This window comes from Silurus meridionalis, chromosome 28, assembly GCF_014805685.1.
Source record: "Silurus meridionalis isolate SWU-2019-XX chromosome 28, ASM1480568v1, whole genome shotgun sequence".
NCBI classification, from domain to species: Eukaryota; Metazoa; Chordata; class Actinopteri; order Siluriformes; family Siluridae; genus Silurus; species Silurus meridionalis.
Genome location: NC_060911.1, coordinates 11037460 through 11052086, shown reverse-complemented (window position 1 = coordinate 11052086; position 14627 = coordinate 11037460). Strand labels below are relative to the sequence as shown.

The following is a 14627-nucleotide window of genomic DNA, read 5'->3' as shown; positions in this document are numbered from 1 at the left end:
GATCGTATCTTATTTTATCTCGTACAAACAAAGACACCAAACCTCATACTTTTAACTTCATACTTTTTACTTGTGTGTGTGTGTGTGTGTGTGTGTGTGTGTGTGTGTGTGTGTGTGTGTGTAAAGAGACAGAGTGTGTTTGTGTAAATTATGCATGACCGTGCATATATCTCTTCTAATAATTAAGCTGTTGATGTTAACTCATTGTGCCATTTTTATCATACACGATATAGGCTATTACACGAAAAGTATTGGGATGTCTGGCTTTTTCAGCCGTATGTGGTTCTTCTCCAAACTGTCACCACAAAATTGGAGGCAGCCTTTCATTTTTTTCCTTCACTTGAGACCCAAAGCTGTTCCAGAATGAAAATGCCCACATGATGATATAGTTTACATTGGTTGGTGTGAAAGATCTTGAGTCACCTTCTATAGAACTCGGACCTTAACCCTAGTGAACACCTGTGGGATGAATGTGAACATTGACTGCACCCCAGGCCTCCTCACCTCAACTACTGTACATTAGTAACTGACTTTACTAACACCCTTGAGGCTGGGTGAACACAAATCTGCATAAGCACACTCCAAAATCTAGTGGAACATCTTCCCAGAAAAGTGAGAAGTTATAATAAGAGCAAATGGCGACTAAATGTGGTATGAGATTTTAACAAATAACACATACCGATCGTTTCTCATTTTCTTCTACAGCTCATGGAATTCATCTGTTAAAAAATCACTACATAAATTAAATGACATGCAAAAAGTCAGCCATTTTGCTCAGTAAGGTCATAAGGAACTATTTAGAGCAGCTGTCTCACTGTGTGTAACTGTAACTGCAAGTCGCTATGGTTACAGGAGTTTATAAGGCAGCACATATACAGAACGCCAATCAAACTGACCACAACTACCTCTAAATGCAAACCTTCCAGCCAATCAAAATCGAGAATTCAGACAGATTATCCTATAAGTGTGCTTATTCCACAAAAATATATTAAAAAGCTATAGGAATGCATGGATGGTTGATTTTTTCCCACTGTGTCGATAAATCCACTGTTGTCTCACAGTCTGTCACAACAGTTTCTTTTTCAGAGAAAATTGGACCATTGTTGGAACAAACAAAGGTTTAGACCAGATCCTGGCCTGGAAATCCATCATCATACCAAAAGCCACGGCATCGTACTTGCAACACCAGCACTTATGAGATTACGTTTTTATTAATTTTTTGTAAGTTTCTCACAACCGTTAGCTAAGCCGTACGGGAACAGCAAACTCTCTCGATTCCTGGCGGAGCCTGGCACGTTATCCAAGCGTACGTTTATTAATTGGAGCAGGAAGCGCAGCGATTGAATTGTACGTACTTATTATCTTAAGCACAAAAATGAGTGCGTATGAAAAAAATCGAAATGCGCAATAGAAAAATTGATTCGTGTGTCTCTAAGAAAGAAGGCATGTACTAGTGGGAGAGAGTGTTCAGAAAAAAAACCTTGCCATGTGTGAACGTGTTGCAAAAGTGTGTGTGCATGTATGTGTGTGTGAGTGTGTGTGTGTGTGTGTGTGTGTGTGTGTCTGGTGCTTTGCTAACCACCTCAGTGGTGCTACTAAGCTTAGCAACAGTGCCGCGCTAATTGGAGCTCACAGTCTAGCCTACCCTGGGGCTGTGTGTGTGTGTGTGTGTGTGTGTGTGTGTGTGTGTGTGTGTGTGTGTGTGTGTGTGGCAAACAGCCATACACACAGGTGGTACTGTACACCATCCAACAAGAGGATTGAGAAAACACAAAAAACACAGCAAAATCTAGATTGGAATAAATGAGGGAAACTCTCACTATAATAAAATTCAAATGAAAATTTGTCGCATATATACTATAATTAAAAAGCATTGAAAATGTAAAATATTTTAATATGCCTCATTTATAATTTCTTGGGATCTAATTTCAAGTACAATCAAGTAAAATAACCAATCAACCATAAGCACTTAATCTTTCAATGGCTTCATCCAACATTCAGTCTTCACTGTGAGATGTTTATATGGATCACAGGTGGACAGTAGCGAAGTAAATGTAATTCCTTACTGTACTTTAGTAACTTTTGCACACATCTGTACTTTACTGAAGTATCTTCATTTGGGGAGACTTTTGCTTTTACTTGGCAGTACATTTTAAAGTTAAATGTCTTACACAACTACATTTTGCAAAATCAGTCGTTCCTTTGTATTTATGAGAAGATTAAAACTTAACTGGTCAAACACACAGCGATACACCAATCAGGGTCAAACGCACGCTCTGTTTTAAACTTGTTCTGAATCTACTTATCACTAACATACAGTTCAGCATTAGTTCAACAGCAAGCAGAACATTTTGAGAGGAATGAATGATGTAAGAAACTCCTGACTTGAACTTGCTGCAGCACCCGTGGCCTTATTTACGCGTTTTTTTCAAGCAGTTGAAAAAAAAAGTTTTTGGGCTCAGGATCATTTTAAAAGATATCAGTCAGCTCATAAATATCATTCTATTAAAAGATTGGTGTGCTAAAAGTAAAATTTTAGTCTTTTCACATAATCTGAGTTGAATAGGCAACAGTCTTGTAACAAAAATGATAATAGGAACTTTATAGTAAATAAATCATACTACTTTGGATACTTAACTAGATTTAAAAGCAAATACTTTTGTACTTTGACTCAAGTAATGGTTTAAAGGAAGCACTTTTACTTTTAATGGAGTAATATTTTACCTGGTGTATCTCTACTTTTACTCAACTACATGGTTACTTTGTTCACCACTAACATGGATCACCACATGCTTTATAATAGTAACAAAATGAAAGTAAATGGGAATAGGACACATGTCCTTTTCTTACAATGTTATGCCATGCACAAAACAATAGGATACTTATTGCACAATAGCCCCATCCTGCCCCACTCTATCTTACCCCGCCCCACCTTGCCCCACCACTCGCCATGTTCGACTAGATTGTCTGCAATTTCTTAAAATGTTGATCTAGTTTGTATCAAATTATTTATCTGTTGCACAAATGGCTCCAGGGTGGACATTTATTATTAAGTATAAAAAGCCAATGAAACTCTTTTTGACTTTCAGGTCAGGGTGTTAAATTGGAAATATTGTGCACTTTACAGCATTGATCATATTTGGTATTTTGAGATATTATTATATTATTATTTTGAGAGTCAACGAATAAAAAAAATGAAGTAATTTTCTTTTTCTTGCTTGTGCTTAGGGACTTCTCTCTTTTTCAGCTTTCAGTATTAAAACATAAGCAATGAAAAAACACAATTTGGTTTCCAATACCCCAACAAATATTTTTTTAAATGAACATGTACATTGATGCAGACTAAAATAGAATTTGCAATAAAATAAAATAGAAACAAATAAAATAAATGTGTTAATATAGAATAGAATTTGGTTGCAGTAGTAGCAATAAAACTATGTGTATATAATTATATATACTTTATAGCAGCAGTGTATCAGCAATAAGTATCAGAACCAAAAATGTGAAAAAAAATAGTTGTGGAAAATATATTCCTACACAAACAAATGAGATCCTTTGAAATCTGATCGATCCGTTTTTGCCTCGACTGATCTGAAATATTAGAATGAGCCAAAAATGCACAACAGGATTTGAATATTTATTATTCATTATGAATAATGGCCCATGTATTTTTTAGGTATATTAACAATTCTGTAAGACCGCACGTCAATAACCACTGACATAAAACAAAGCCACGTGTCTGGTCTTCATTCGATCAGGCTGATCAGACCCAGTAATAAAGTATTCAACTTTAACTGTAATGCCAAGTGTTTTTTATTTTATTTTATTGTAAAATTTAAAAAGAGCATGCATTACGACTCAATTTGTAAAGTGTCAATTCTAACAGCATTAACGACTGAACCTTCCTCATTTTCTTTTCAATCACCATCAAATCTGCTGCACTACCACTGCAGCAGTGTGGATTCCATTTCTTTTCCTAGACACAGCTCGGTCACTGACCTACTTTCAAAATCTCCCAGGTCTCAACACACACTCGGCAACAGGGTCGGATGAAGTATGCGTGTGTTTGTGTGTGTGAGTGTGTGTGTTTGTGTGAAAAATAAACAAAAGGGGAGATGAGCACTGTTTTCTTTAGCCTGTCAGCCGTCACTTGACAAACCCGGATTCTCGGACAAACACTTAATGAAATGTTATATTCGAATTTATTCCAGCTGGAACAACTCCAGGATCTCCAAATACCATTAGAGGCTTTAATGTGCACGTTCTTCCCATGTTCTGGGTTCTCTGGTTTCGTCCCACTTTTCCAAATCTCGCCTAGTGATGAGAAGATGAGATCATTCCCCTTAATCTCATTCAGAACAATGAACGAATCTTTATTCAAGTCCTTTGCTTCATTTGAGCATTTTCAATGGCCATATTCTCTCAAATACATCTGTGTTAGCAAACCATTGATCATTATACTGTATAATAGAGCCAAAACTAATTATGAGAAACAAAATTATCACTCTTCACTGATTCAACACTAAACTGAGTGTTGCATTTGTTTTTGTCTGGTGTGTGTTTCTCTGTTGTGTGGGTGTGTGTGTTTTTACCTAAAGCCCATGATCTTGTAGGCATCAGGCAGGTAGCAACGTGTATTCTCCATCTGAGCGGGGTCTGAGTCACAAATCTTGTCGTCTGTGCGTCCATAATTGGCGCTTTCGATCATGATGACGTCGGTGCCTGGGCAACGCAGCTCGATGGGGTAACCCTCACACGAGAGCTCACGGCGAACCACGGCCATGGGCACAGGAGCACGACTCAACACTATGAGCACACAAACACACATCAACAAACACATGCATGTCAAAAAGTCAAACTGTTTATAATTGTAATTTTTCCATTAATAATATACTAGCAGAACACTCAACATCTTCCACTTCAAACCATGTAAACCATCTCTTCATGGGGGCACTATCATGCTGGAATAGGTTTGGGTTTCCTAGTTCATAGGAGATTGTCGGTAAAATTGTAGATAACATTATTATGTGCAGGCAGCAAGTTGCAGTCATGCTCTTCATGCATTAAGGTAAATACAGTTTTCATAAATGTATAAGCAACTGACCCTTTGCAAACCCCCCACACAAACACACACTCCGTCAATCAAGCTCTTTGCAAGGGTCAGTTGCTTATACATTTTTAAAAACTGTACTTATCTTAATCCATGATTAGAGCATGACTTCAACTTGCTATGAAATGTCATCAATGCACTTTGCTTTTCCTTTCGACAATTTAGCAAACGGTAATGCAAGCTTGATCCAATTGCGTTTGGATTAAGTCAAAATGTATGCGTCCACATATGGAAAACGCGATTACAAATACAATTTGCAATTCCTTTTGAACATTGTCTGTAAAATCCTTCCACATGTTTGCCTCCAACTGTGTGCTATATATTGCTGTAGCAATAGTGTAATAGTGGAAATATTGTAATAATGTAATTTCCCAAATAATGCTTAGTTCTAAATTTGAATATTTTAAAATGAACTATGGCATACAGTATTTACTCTGATGACAAATTTAGACAGTGTCTCTAGATAATGAGCTATCCTCATATTTCACAGACAGTCTCATTTTGCCCAACATATCCTTTTCATGTGGTTTAAAAACCCAAACACTGCAATGTTTTAGAGCTTAATCCTAATTGCTGTTAATGCATTAAGTGTTGCTCCTCCTTTGCTGCCAGATACACAATAAGGGAAAGAATACCACAATGTCCATTTGAATAAAAACTGTCACACTAAAACAAACACAGACATTAGAGATTAGAGTAAAGAAAGGCAATAGTCACTAAATCACTCTTTACATCTATGGTGAGCAGAAAATCATCTGAGAACACGTGTGGGAGCGGTTCACGAGGGGAAGGTGGAGCCGGATGAAATGAGCGTTAAGACTTCCTTAGCTGATGAGACTAAACAGTGCATTGTGTTTCAGTCCGGCGACGGCCATAAAAAGGACGTCAGAGAGGAAAGGCGTCATGAACCGTGAGTGTGTGAGTGAGTCCTGGAGTGTGTACGGCAAAACTGAAAGGGAATAAGGATCACCATGCTTGGTGTCTCGCCCCCCCGAGGTTGTTATCTCTCTCCTTTTAATTGTCGTCGCCGGTCTGAAACAGAGCGCACTGATTAGTCTCTTCAGCTAAATCTTACCGCTCGTTTCGTCCGACTCTCCCTCCATTCGCGAACCGCTTCCACAACATTACACTTAAAATCCCATAGGATGGACGGGTTTCGATAGTAACAATACCCAGATCTATATTCTTGTATATACAGTAAAATATCTTGACATCCAATTGACTTGATGTTAAGACACATTGTTAGGCAGCTTTCCAAACATGCTAGTGTGTAACATATCCATTAGGGATGTGCATCTCAACAACAGGCTGATGCGATTCACATCTCAACGCATAGCCAACGATACGATACATTAAAGATACATATGAAGCAGCTACCGATGCAATGACATTCACTCTTATTACAATGCAGTGTGATCTGATTTCAGTTTGATTCAACACAATATGATTCAAAACAATACGATGCAATAGAAAAAAATATGATGGTAAGCAATTCAACGTGGTTCTGATAGTTTGCTTTTATTTCTTTGGTTCAAACAGACAGAAAATCATCAATTTACTTAAGCGCCATCTGGCGCATGGCCCTTCCACAAACCGGCCTTTGTATTGCAAACAAAAAAATATTGGAATAAAATCAGATGTTCTTTTCTTTTTCTGTCTCCAGGAAGATGCAGCTCTACCTCTGCCATGTTAACCTGTATTCTATGTGAGTCTTAGTACACGCCTCGGTCTCCGTTGTGTTGTGCTGCATCATATTCACGTAGCAGCAGTGGTGATGAGAGAATGCGTTTGAGAAACAGTTTAGCATTTGAAATCAATCTACATATCAAATATTACACAAATTATTGGTCACTTTCTAAATAATTAAAGTATTGCCCATCCACTATAATTAAACATAAATAAATCGGATGCAAATTTGTTCAAAACGATGCATCGTAATGCAAATGGAAACTTGTATCCGATGCACACTTTTAAATCGATGCTCGAATCGAAGGTGAATCTGTGAATCGTATCATCCATGCTACCCATTATTACTAGAGAAACGAAAAAAATCAAGCAACGTTGTAAACATTTGTCCAAAACACTCCTAATAGTAAATAATTGAGAATCGGTGTCTGCTTTTGACAAATTATTTGAAGATGATTGGAACAGAGACTAAGATACACACTCTGTTCTCTGTGTATGTGTCTTCATTTCTCTCTTTCTCTCTCTTTCTCTTTTTCTTTCCCTCTTTTTTGCATTTCTTACACAAGTGCCACAAACGCCTGCTTGCAGAGATTTTTTTTAAATCAATCTATAGGACGTCAGAGACGAGCTTGACACCCGACTGCCTGCATTAATTAAATCTGCGCAGAGAAGAGAAGCTAATTAAAAACCTGTGCTGACTGACAGGAGCGAGAACCAATGGAGCATTAGGGAGACGAGCTGTCAACCAATCAGGATTAAACATTCCGATGATGCGATCCTGTTCATCTCCCCTGAGATTTGGCTGAAAATATAATCACCCGCCTATACGCACAAACACACACATGCACACTCACACAGACACACAAATATACACACACATACACACAATCTTGAGGAACCATTATAATATATGAGGCTTGCCTGCTTCAATATGCAGAGAACAGCAGAAATTGTGTGTGTGTGTGTGTGTGTGTGTGTGTGTGTGTGTGTGTGTGTGTGTGTGTGTGTGTGTGTGTGTGTGTGCTCATCAGAGCTCTGGAAATGTTTCTTTACAGCTTCTTGCTCTTAAACGGACTTCTTTACATATAAAAAAAATTAAACTAAATGCCTTGTCTACCTGAGATGTTTATACTGAAATATGTATGATTGATGGTTTACAATCTGTCAGGTTCCAAACCGTCAGGTTTTTGGAATGTTGGTTCCTAAACCCGCTCCCCATTTTCGCAGCATATTAATAAGACAAAAAAATGCACCCCAACACAGAAACGGTGGAGAGAGAATGCTCCGGAGTATAGTGCAGCTCCACGACACAGTGGTTACAGCACAGTTACAGCATACACTCGACTCGATCCGAAAGGCGACTAATATGATGGTGTTGTGGGTAATCTGATTGAACAGGGTATACTGAAGAGAAGGTAAAACAGCTGGACAGACTAAAAGACTAAAGCGCTGTGAGCGATTTTACAAAAGGCTCTTGTTAGCATAAACCTAGCAATTTGACTGTGATTACTTTTTCAGTTCAATTTTAATTGTATAGGAATTTTAACAATGGGCAATTGTCCCAAAGTAGGCTTACAGAAACAATAACATTAGGAATATACATTTTTTTTAATATATATTATCTCACAAAAGTGGGTACACCCCTCACATTTCAGCTACCATTTTAGTATATCTTCTCAACGAACAATACTATAGAAATGAAAGTTGTTTATATTTTAGAAGTCAATGTGCAGGTTGTATTGCAGTACAGATTTACTGTCCTCTGAGAAATAACTCAACATTCAGCCATTGATCTCAAAATAGCAGGCAAAAAAAGTGAGTACACCCTATGTAACGTGGTGTAAACATGCAAAGCCACATGGCCTATTTATTATGTTCATGTTTTTGTCTGCTTGACAGGACCATACAAATTTAAGTATCTTGTTTTAGCAGTTGAAATTTGGTACTTTAAGTACAATTCTCTCATACTGACCACTGGATTTTCAACATGACACCTCATGGTAAAGATTTAAGAATTTGAATTGTTGTTCTCCACAAAGATGGTCTAGGCTATTTGCAGATCGGTAACACTCTGAAATTGAGTACAGTACAGTGGCCAGGGTCATACAGAGGTTTGCCAAAACGGGTTCCACTCAAAGCAGACCCCGCAAGGGTCAATTAAAGAAGTTGAGTCCTCGTGCTGTCGAGAAGAACCAAGAAAACTGTGTCTTGCCTACAGTCAAGCATAGTGGTAGTAGCATCATGGTCTGGAGCTGCATAAGTGCTGTTGGTACTGGGGAGCTGCAGTTCACTGAAGGAAACATGGATTTCAACATGTACTGTGACATTCTACAGTAAAACATGATGCCCTCCCTTTAGAAACTGGGCCGAAAGGCAGTTTTTCAACATAATAATGACCACAAACACACCGGCAAGATGAGAACTGCCTTGCTGAGCAAGTTAAAGGTGATGGAGTGGCCAAGTATGTCTCCAGACCTGAACCATATTGAGCACCTCTGGGCATCCTCATGTGGAAGGAGCACTATGTACTGTGACTAACATCCAGCAGCTCCGTGATGTCATTATGGAGGAGTGAAAGAGGATCCCAGCAACAACCTGTGCAGCTCTGTGCTGGATAACAATGGTGCTTGCAAAATATTCACACTTTAGACAGTTTTGACATGTTAACTTAGCTGTACTCACATTTGTTGCCAGTTATTTAGACAATAATGGCTGTATGTTAAATTATTTTCAGAGGACTGTAAATCTGTACTGCTATACAAGCTGCACATTGACTACCCTAAAATATATCCAATGTTCATTTCTATAGTATCGTCCCTTGAGAACATATAATAAAATTGTTTCTGAAATCTGAGGGGTGAACTCACTTTTGTAAGGTACTGTATTTAGAATACATTTTTTCTTAATGAGTGAGCCAGTAGCAACAGTGACAAGGAAAAGCACCCTTAGAGGTTACGAGGAAAAAACCTCACCCATCCCCATTTGGGTAACACCAAATATCTAGTCATTATACTGTAGTTCCATCATTGGTAAGTTTATCAGCTATTCATTGATGGACATTTAAAAGCTAAATTGTTCAGGTAGTCCAATGCCATTGCAGCAAACTGTTCATATTAATTAAAATCCAAATCCATCATCATAGTTCTTCAGATTAACATTCCACAGTGACCTCGTGGATCATTAAGCTGTTCACATGTTGCCATGCTCATCTGCATTGAATAGTCTCCAACTGAAGAGAACCTTATCCAGAGAAGGGATGTGAAACTAAAGATGAATTAGACAGATCCAGAAAGAAGATTAGTTATGTTAAAAACCTTCATAATTTCCTTACATGACTGAAAATGTAACTAACTCATAAAGAATAAGATGTGGTGGTTCATGGTGGAGTTTTCTTTTCGTTAATGAATAATTCGGTTTGTCTGCTGGGGAAAAAAAGCACATCTGCTTTCAACTCTGCACTCATTTAGCAAAGACCTACAACTTGAGCATATACAGTAAGAAAGTTTTAAATACAGGGTTGGAATTTTAATGATTTTGATCATTTTTATAATAAAAGTAGGACAATTTTGATACTTAGTTTAGTCTTTAACTATGAATGAATAAATTAATACTTTTTTAACCATTATAAACTTTTTTCACTATTTTTATATTTTGACCATATTTTTTTTGTTATATTAATTATAAGCAATTTTTAATTTACAATAAATATTTTTTCTCCTCAGATAATTGTCAGTCGTGGGAAAGTTGCAGTAAGTTTTTTAATCAATATTCAAATATTTGTCAATAAAAGATCCTCACGAGTAATAAGGCGAATGTCTCAGTGTGTGTGTGTGTGTATTTGTGTATATGGAGGTATTTGTGTGTGTGTAATGTACACAATGCATTTGGAGGGTTAATCCGAGCTGTGTACATTTCACGTGCACCCAAGTTATCCCCCGAGACAAGTGGAGGTGAGAAGACGGGAGACAGAGACGGAGCGAGGGAGAGAAAATGAAAAACGAAGGTGAACAAACAGGTGAAGGGTGAAGAAGACAAATATTCACCTCACGTCCTCAATTCGCTCCAATTCCCATGTGTCCTGTGAGCTTAAAGCGTTATAACTGTTAACTAAAAGGTCCCCTTGAGAATGCGCGCACACACACACACACACACACACACACACACACACACACACACACACGCACGCACACACAACATTCAATGTGTCTAGACACCTGTATCTGGCATCATTGATTCCCTGGACTTTCTTTCATCTGCAGACATTCACAAAGTTACTTTTAAAGATACCCTCTTTCTTTCTTTCTTTCTTTCTTTCTTTCTTTCTTTCTTTCTTTCTTTCTTTCTTTCTTTCTCTCTTTCTTTCTTTCTTTCTTTCTTTCCTTCAAGCATTTATCCATCCATCCATCAATAGATTTCATATTTGCCAAAAGGTGCTTCCAAACATTTTCCATTTCCCATGACAGAAAGTGAGGGAATGGCGCTTCCATTAAGGAGATTTATTAAGTAGGAAAGATGAGATGAGACAAGAGATGGCTTATATGAAACAGCAGGTCGAGAGAAGCTTTCTGGAGGTCAGTTAATATCGGTGAGCTTAAAACTCCTGCTGCTGTCAGTCATTCTGAATTCTCATGTTGATTAGCTCATCAGAAATGTTTTCCTTTTTTTTCTTTAGGGGGTGAGGTGCATATTATTCCTACATAACTGCAGCATATTGCAGTGAAAGAATACCCCATGTTCAAGTCGCTAATGAACAATCGCATTCTTTATAAACTATTAATACACAATGGGCAGGAAATCAGGATCTCAAAGTTAGCATAATATACAGATAATACGATTATTTTATCCCTATAACACATTTAGTTGAAAACTGGAAAAATAATCTAGATATTTAGCAATTCTAAGGCATTAAAGCTCCCTGGCTTTTTTTCTGCAACCCCAGTGACTGTATCTTCTGTGCTCAAAAGAACTTGGTCCACTCAGAGGCATGTTCATGGGCATGAGACTACTCAATGAATAACACCTAAAATGTCATGAGCTCTGTTTTCAGGCTGCTCCATGTAATCAATAAAGCAAACATCTGTCTCATAATAGTGGTCACAGATGTAAGTGTCTTAGGATACCATCATTAGTGGAATGCTCACATTGCCCTAAAAACGTACTTGCCATTTCATATAAATGACTTAAAGAGAAAACTTAAATAAGTCTGTTTAATCAATTCTAATAAAATGAATGGCACTATTGAGTTTTTGAGTGTCTGTGGTAGGTGGTGAGCGGCATTGGCTGAGCTGCGCTATTGGAAGATTTCACAAATGCTGCCTTCAGGATCGCTCTTTCACCGCTTGCATTATATGGAAAGTATAGAAAGTCAAACTTTCATGACACATGCTTCCACACTCATTTCACACACACACACACACACACACACACACACACACACACACACACACACACACACACACACACACACACACACATATACGTACAATATACATCTTACCCAGTGTAGCAGGTGTGAAGAAGGCAAAAAGGAAGAGTAGTTGTGTTGCCCACATGACCCCCCTTGACCCCAATGACTTCTGTTCCATGTGTCTACTAGGGCTCAGTCTGACACACCTCAGAGCCATGGAGTTCTCCTCTGACAATCATACCTACAACACATAAAGAAGAAATCTCTGTAAGTATAGATAGATGATAGATAGATAGATAGATAGATAGATAGATAGATAGATAGATAGATAGATAGATAGATAGATAGATAGATAGATAGATAGATAGATAGACAGACAGACAGACAGATATCATTAATACACTTATTCCATTAGCATGGATGTTAGTGAACCATGTTTTGTGACTCTGTTAATTCTATGTTCAGGGCTCTCGAGTCTCACGCATTTACTGTAATACACACACGTTTCAACCAGTTCACAAGCTCACACACCACACATTGTATTTCTCACACTGTAAGGGAGAACTTGTCCCTCTATATTGAATAAATGGATTAGGCGAAGGCATACAGCGGGAAGTTCTCTGCCGAGTTTATAGCTGTCGCAAAGTATACAGAGTTAAATGCCATCGAGCAGCCAATCAGAAATGAGAATTTGTTGTTTGCAGGTAAATTATGTGATCCCGCTGCAAAAAGTATTGGTAAATATTCAACATGGATGTGCACACACACACACACACACACACACACACACACACACACACACACACACACATGAAAATTTTAAGAGCAAGATGCGATGAATGATTGGTTATCAGATTTACCAGTTGTTATTTCTATTTGTACTAATCAGTTATGAACAACAGGTCAATCTGAACTGCTAGCATAAACAGAATAGTTACAGCGTGTTGATTTGTGATTTATTTACAAATCTAATCTAAATCAAATATACAAATCTAAGCGTAACTCCATGATTGATTCAGGCCCCAAACTATGTGGATATGATTTAGATAAATATTTAAAAATGTTAGCCACAGCGTTTGCATATTTGCTAATTTTGTGCTGCATGCATGTTTGTAAAACTGCCACCTGATTCTAAACATTTATACATCAACCTGATTGTAGAAAAGTCCTCCATGATAAGACATTATATAACAGCTACAAAATTCCAAGTTTGTCAGGCATTTCTGACAAACGCCTGAAAGGTCTGGAGACCGCAACGCACCCGTAAATCCATTTCGTGCCGCGTAAAGAAAGCATGAGCGATCGATTTAGTGTCATTTAGAGCGAGGCAGTGTCGTGTGAGTCATCAGAAGAATACAATTATAATAATTAATGCAATATGACACACACTATTGATCATCAGTGTGCATATTTGTTTGTGTGTGTGTGTGTGTGTGTGTGTGTGTGTGTGTGTGTGTGTTTATGAAAAAGAAAGGAAAATAATGTGACAATATAATGCAGACTGCCATTAAGTCTGTATGGTACACACAGTACAAACACTAATATACTGTACACACATACACACTACACACAAATAGATGAATGCACAGATGCACACACGGACACACACATGTACATGTATTATATTTCTACCATTACTGCTGTGATAAACCAAACAGCCTTCCACAGGCTTTACACACACACATACACACTACACACACTTAAATCATTATATATGCCCTGAGCATCTTTAAACGTACCTGATAAAAATCACGTCCTTTTAGCGCTGCCTCATTAAACATACATAAACCCAGAAAACTGGGATTTTAAAGACGTTTTTCTCGCGCACACTGACAGCACACTTGGCCTCTCTGTTTGCGTCTCTGTCTCACACGGGCGCACTCGACACCCTGACAGCTTGATTGATGCTTGCTTAACTAAATCGAACAGCAAGGTTTGGACCAGATGTTCCACATTACAAACGGAGACATATGCACGTCGCTGCTGAATCTGCATGCATGTGTGTGTGTGTGTGTGTGTGTGTGTGTGTGTGTGTGTGTGCCGCTTAACCAGAGTCAAAACAAAACCAAAAAAAAAAAAAGCGGGTGTGCATTTGTGTCTAATTAACATATGCGCATGCCTTTAAAGATACAAAGTGTGTCTCTGACTGTGACCTGTGAACATATGTTCATCCCACTGGACCATTATTCGAAATGTTTAGCACAAATCTATTTTGCAATATGCTTATAGTAAGGCCTTAATCCCCCCCCCTGCTTTATTTTCTTCAGGGTGGCCATCACGCTTGAGTTGACCAGCTAGCAAAAAAAAAAATCACCACAATGTTTAAATTAGGGACAATAAAGTATACAATATATATACATATACAAAAGAATTTGTGGACACCTACTGTAAGCTTGGTATGAGCTTTTTTTTTTTTAAACCGAT

At 38.0% G+C, this 14627-nt stretch overlaps 1 protein-coding gene across 1 annotated transcript in view; it reads right to left on the bottom strand.

Moving 5' to 3' along the window:
• The window catches only part of adgrl3.1 (adhesion G protein-coupled receptor L3.1), a 205987-nt gene that overhangs the window by 146529 nt on the left and 44831 nt on the right, over nucleotides 1–14627 (bottom strand). Inside the window, 2 exon segments of the mRNA XM_046842822.1 lie at nucleotides 4593–4806; nucleotides 12294–12444. Coding sequence (XP_046698778.1) covers nucleotides 4593–4806; nucleotides 12294–12420 — 341 coding nt within the window. The 5' untranslated portion in view covers nucleotides 12421–12444.